The sequence below is a fragment of the Priapulus caudatus genome, unplaced genomic scaffold (assembly GCF_000485595.1).
Source record: "Priapulus caudatus unplaced genomic scaffold, Priapulus_caudatus-5.0.1 Scaffold439, whole genome shotgun sequence".
NCBI lineage: Eukaryota > Metazoa > Priapulida > Priapulimorpha > Priapulimorphida > Priapulidae > Priapulus > Priapulus caudatus.
The window spans coordinates 35,860-41,600 of NW_014577500.1; the positions used below are offsets into that span (position 1 = coordinate 35,860).

At 44.0% G+C, this 5,741-nt stretch overlaps 1 protein-coding gene and 1 long non-coding RNA gene across 5 annotated transcripts in view; both read right to left on the reverse strand.

Moving 5' to 3' along the window:
- Positions 1–5,741, reverse strand: part of LOC106810422 (alpha-2-macroglobulin-like) — a 35,239-nt gene that overhangs the window by 17,453 nt on the left and 12,045 nt on the right. For all 4 annotated transcript variants that reach the window (XM_014813776.1, XM_014813773.1, XM_014813775.1 and 1 more), the window contains exons 14-17: positions 2,478–2,572; positions 1,547–1,818; positions 853–1,059; positions 234–472 (exon numbers count right to left, since the gene is read on the reverse strand). In XM_014813776.1, the coding sequence (XP_014669262.1) occupies positions 234–472; positions 853–1,059; positions 1,547–1,818; positions 2,478–2,572 (813 nt within the window). The remainder of the gene's footprint in view (positions 1–233; positions 473–852; positions 1,060–1,546; positions 1,819–2,477; positions 2,573–5,741) is intronic.
- LOC106810425 lies at positions 4,406–5,125 on the reverse strand. Its single transcript, XR_001394016.1, has 2 exons — positions 5,035–5,125; positions 4,406–4,538 (listed from the first exon to the last, which is right to left on the reverse strand). It is a non-coding gene; the product is annotated as an uncharacterized LOC106810425 (long non-coding RNA).

Sequence of the window (5,741 nt, forward strand, 5' to 3'; positions counted from 1 at the left end):
ATCATCCCAGCCTCTGCTCTCACCTTCCCCTAGGAATCATCCCCGTCTCTGCTCTCACCTTCCCCTAGGAATCATCCCCGTCTCTGCTCTCACCTTCCCCTAGGAATCATCCCCGTCTCTGCTCTCACCTTCCCTTAGGAATCATCCCCGTCTCTGCTCTCACCTTCCCCTAGGAATCATCCCCGTCTCTGCTCTCACCTTCCCCTAGGAATCATCCCCGTCTCTGCTCTCACCTTCATGCCCTTGTGATGCAACGTCCCCACGACAGGGAAGCAGCCGTCCTCGCCCTGGCGACGCGCGATCCACTCGACGCTCGCCGCGATCTGCGCGTCGTCAATGAAGATGAACGGCCGGGCCTCAGCGAAGCTGCGAACGACAAACGCCGTCAGCCACATGCTGCCCTCCTTGTCACGGTTACCGAACGCACTGTACGCTCCATCATCGTGCCGGTACGTCAGCTCCCTCTGGTAGCCTGCGGGAGAAACAGCTCGATAAGTTAATTTTATTATTTACGTATGTATTTTTGCAGTTTATGTATTTTACAATTATATGTACTCGCTATAGGCGGCGTCATCGTGCCGGTACGTCAGCTCCCTCTGGTAGCCTGCGGGAGAAACGGCTCAACAAGTTAATTTTATAATTTATTATTTCATATGTTAATAAATTGGCCTGCGGGTCAATCGCCGGACGGTCAGATGGCTGCCTGACTCAACGCTTCGGACGCTGCAGAAAAAAATCGGTCGGGGAAAAAATATCGCACGAGCGAAATGGGACGTGATCGGTGATTACAAACTCGCCCGCCAGGTGGCACTGTGGTCGGTGATGTGACTAGGGGGCGACACCAGCACTCACCGGCTCGCATGTAGGTGAGGGCCTTCTTGCTGATTGCGTCCGTCGCTTGACCGGTGGCCGTCAGGTACTGCATGATGTAGATGTCCGGAGCGAAGGTGATCATGTTCTGCTCGCCGCAGCCGTACGGCATGGTCAGCAGCGCGTCCAGGTTCTGCAGCGCGGACCCCATGACGTCGCCAATGACCGACACGGTCGCGCGGCCCGAGTCTGTCAACAACAACACACACGTCAACATCAACATCAACAGCATTAATGATTAGTCGAGTTTTGACAATACTTTTTTGATTTTCATAAACAAACTTGTTTTTTTACCAACGGCCCGCAGTCTGTCAACAACACACAAACTCCACCACATGTATATATAATATATATAAATAAAAAATATACTATTATCTGATATTATTATATTTATATCTATTTATCTGTCTATATATATTATATTATATATATATATATAGATATATATGATATATATTTATATATTATATATATATATATAGAGACATATAGATATAGATTAATAAATATAAATAGTATATAGGAGATATTATTTATTATATAGTATTATATATAGTATTATTCGGATTTGAGCGGAGATATGGGTTACTCATAAATTTCAAGCCCTGGTCATTTACGATGATTGATCGGGGCATCGGTTACGGTTACTGTTCGTGGCCAGAAGGGGGCGCTATACCTGGGACTAGGTCTTCGGAGGGTAGAGCGAGATCCATGACGTCGGTGAAGACGCCTCCGCTCTCGCGGTGCGGACAAGCGAACATGCTGACCGAGTATGCCTTCTCGACTCCCTCCGCCTCCACCAGGAGGCGCTGCGTGATCGCGTCACGGACGCCCGCTCCCGTCTCGCTCATGGCGACCTCGTTGCCGCAGATGAGGTTTGTCGTCGGGAGCGATAGAGCGTGCACGGTGACGTTGACTTCTCCCAGCAGCTGCGGTCTGATCATGTACCTAGCAACAGTAGCAACAACGCTAACACACTGTAACAGCTACCCTTGTATACAACGCTAACACACGTTGTATAGATACATGTGCATGCAAACTGTTGCACAAGTTATAGCATTGCTCTTTTAAGAAAACTACCGTACACACGACTATATATTAACAGCAGGGGTTAATAATGACATGTTAATTGACATTATTACCCATGAATAACATATTATGCATATGAAAAATGTTGCCTGTGCAAATATTAGAATAGAACAGGCGTGTTTATGTGATGAGCTGAACACAACAGCAACCATCTCACCAAGGATTCTACATGAACTAATGAACGTAAAACACCTAGTTCTATATATACATCTATGAGAGTCACGCGTGTGTGTTGGAGCTACACGGCTAAGTGAGCCACGTGATTGGAGCTACATGGCTGAGTGAGCCACGTGATTGAAGCTACACGGCTAAGTGAGCCACGTGATTGGAGCTACACGGCTAAGCGAGCCACGTGATTGGAGCTACACGGCTAAGGAGCCGGTTGGAGCACACGCTAACCGAGCACTTGATGTCTAGCTACACGGCTAAGCGAGCCACGTGATTGAAGCTACACGGCTAAGTGAACCACGTGATTGGAGCTACACGGCTAAGTGAGCCACGTGAATGGAGAACCTTACCGGTGCGTGGTCGCAGTTCCGCCGCTGGCACACAGCGCCACCTGCTTGTCGCTGAACACCTCAAACGCATCCGAGTCCTCAAGGGTAAGCTCAATCTGAATGAAAAACACGTATATATATATACATATATATATATATAAATATAAATATATATACATACATACATACATACATACATACATCACATACATACATAATACATACATACAATACATACATACATACATAATACATACATACATACATACATACATACATTACATAACTATACTACATACATACATTAGTACTACATATATACATACATACCTTACCATACATACATACATACAATACATTACTACTAATACACTTACATACTACATACATACGATAATTCATAGCATCATACATACAACATACAATAGTATACATACCACACATGATATATATTACTAAATTTATATATATATATATTATATATAATATATATATATATATATAGAATATATATAATATATATACATAACATATAACACATGATGAGAATGAAGTGTACTGTTAAATAAATCGCCAAGTTTATTACTAAACTACTTTCCGTGTTTTATGTAGAAATTATTCTGTTTCTCATTGCTACTTGAACATTGCAGCTCCTCGCTGAGTAATCCCAGGAAAACGCAAAACGAACGGACGACGGCGACCTACGTGAGAGAGTCGGAGAGATAGTGAGCACGGAGACGCATGCAGACGATTGCGTCATTTGCGCACGGCCGGAGTAGGGGCAGCGTGTAGGAGATTGAAAGAACGGCTGGAGGCGCGCAGAGAGAGGCGGTGGGGGAAACACCGAACCCCTGCCATCCACGCTCCGTGCAATAGCCGCCGCCTCACCCAGTTACCGTTGATCGTGTCCGGACCTCCGTGGTTACGTCCACGTTGACCGAAGTGGCTGCGAGGAAATAGCCACTGAGAGCGGTGAATGATACTGATGGTGATGACGATCGATACTCGGTGCCTTGTTGCTGTTCAGGCTATAGTGTTACTTAACATAACCACTACTATCCCGCCACGAAGCCTGAGACTGTGAGTGGATTGATGACGATGATATCATTACTGCGGTTGCATTGCTTGCGCTATGGCTATTAGTCAGAGATTCTCTGACCAATGCCCACACCGACGAATTAGTGGATTTGGTGTGGTTAGATAGATAGATAGATAGATAGTAGATGGAAAAATAGAAAGATTGATAGCATAGATTATGCGCTCACATAGATAGAGTGCTGAGCGTGCAGGTGGGGGAGGAGCCTTGATCTCCACGCCAGCCGCGTGTGCCCTGGAGAATCACTGCAAGGTTACGTGACAGACTACGTGTATCCTTAGCCTGTGGTTGGTTGTTTGTAATCTACAGCAGCAGCCAGCTAAAGTTCTAACCCACACGCAATCCATCAAAATCGTGGCGTGTGTGGCATTGGGAGAGAGAATCTCGACTACTATGGCTAGTCTCTTGATTACAGCTACTATAGAGAGTGTAATAATAATATGATGATAACCTATTTCTAGAGGAAGATAATCTATTATCGTTCACTCCTGCTACATATCAGCCCGCCACGAAGGCGTGAGATGTAAATGGATGATGATTGACGACGATACCATTCTGGGTTGTTGCTTGCTGTTACGGCTAGTGCTATACCTAACCACTAAGCTATCACCCTTACTATGATTAGGCTATACTGGCTTTATAGGCTAGACTATATAGGCTTGCTTGCTGCTGCCAATTATAGAAAAACATCTATATATATTAAATGAGCTTATATATTCTAATCAAGCAGCTGTTCAGCAAAAAACTAGCTATGTGGCCACACGCGTGGCAATATTGCACGTAACGTTCAACCTACTCCAATCTGTACAGATCCCACAACCACGTCTCTGGGAAGTATGTTCTTATGTCTTGCTCAGCAGCAGTGGTGGAGCTCTCCTCAGGACCCCCATCATTATCATAATCCACTTCCATGGTTACGACTTCCGGTCCGGGAGCAGCCATTGGCATCGGTTGAATACCACCGGCACTGCCAGGGCCACGCGAACCTGCCCGATTCCGTTTCTTATTGCCTGTGATATCGCTACTGCTATCATCATCGTCGTCATCATCATCGTCATCATCATCGTCATCATCATCATCATCATCATCATCATCGTCATCATCATCGTCATCATCATCGTCATCATCATATTTACTGTCATCGTCTTCATTGTTTTTTGGAGAGGTATGGAGAGAACATATAACTCACTCCAAAATCACAACTGTTATTATAATAGCTAGTATATCCCGATAATTATAATAATTGTAGAACATTAGTTCAAAATTGTTATAACAGAGAGGTCACCTTATTTGGGTTTGCTGTTCCCCCCCCCCTCAAATATTCCCTGGCTTCTACATTTATCCGACCTTCCCCTAACCTTTTTCTGCAATTTAAAAAAAAAAATGTAAAAAAGTTGTAACAATTTTACAAGTCGCCAATCTTCACGATTACTAGGTGGTCATATCTTCTCCATACAAGTAATGCGTTCTCGCTGCTATCACCTGTTCTCATGTAGTATCTCCATCGCCTCTCCCTGCTCACGCAAGGCCGCGCATCCACCTCCATATCCGACATCACAGTCAAGCCAAGATTCTGTAATGAATGAGCATTCACTAGTAATTAGGGGTGTAACGATTAACCGCGATTCAACTGTATCGCGCGCGGTACATCCCGTTCTGTTCGGTTTTCGTTTTTTTGTTTTTGTTTCGGTTCTCGGTTCGGTTCCGAGAAATACATTCAACCCTGAGTCTAATCTCAAGTCTAATAGTCTATTTTGGTCAGGTAGATCACTTCAATGAATAGTATTATGACTATTATCCTTGAACTGTATTACTTTATTGTCTTTTGGCCAGTGAATAACACAATAAATGTATAATATTATGATAGGTATTATTATTATTATTCAAAATGGAGGAAAACTTTCCCCATCTTCTCAGGATTTTTAATTTTTTACTACTGAAAATAACCGAACCGAACCGAAGAGCAAAAACCGAAAACCGAACCGAACCGAAACAAAATGTATCGTTACCCCCCTACTATAGTAATGCACTCTTTTATTTCAGCAAACTCAATCATCAGCATCCTCAGCGTCACTCAATTAACAGCTTCAAACTGCGATCTGCGGTAGAGGAATCATATCCACATATACTCTACTGTCTACACTGCGAATATGTAGCCCAACAGTGTGGTAAAACAACATGCGCAGCAA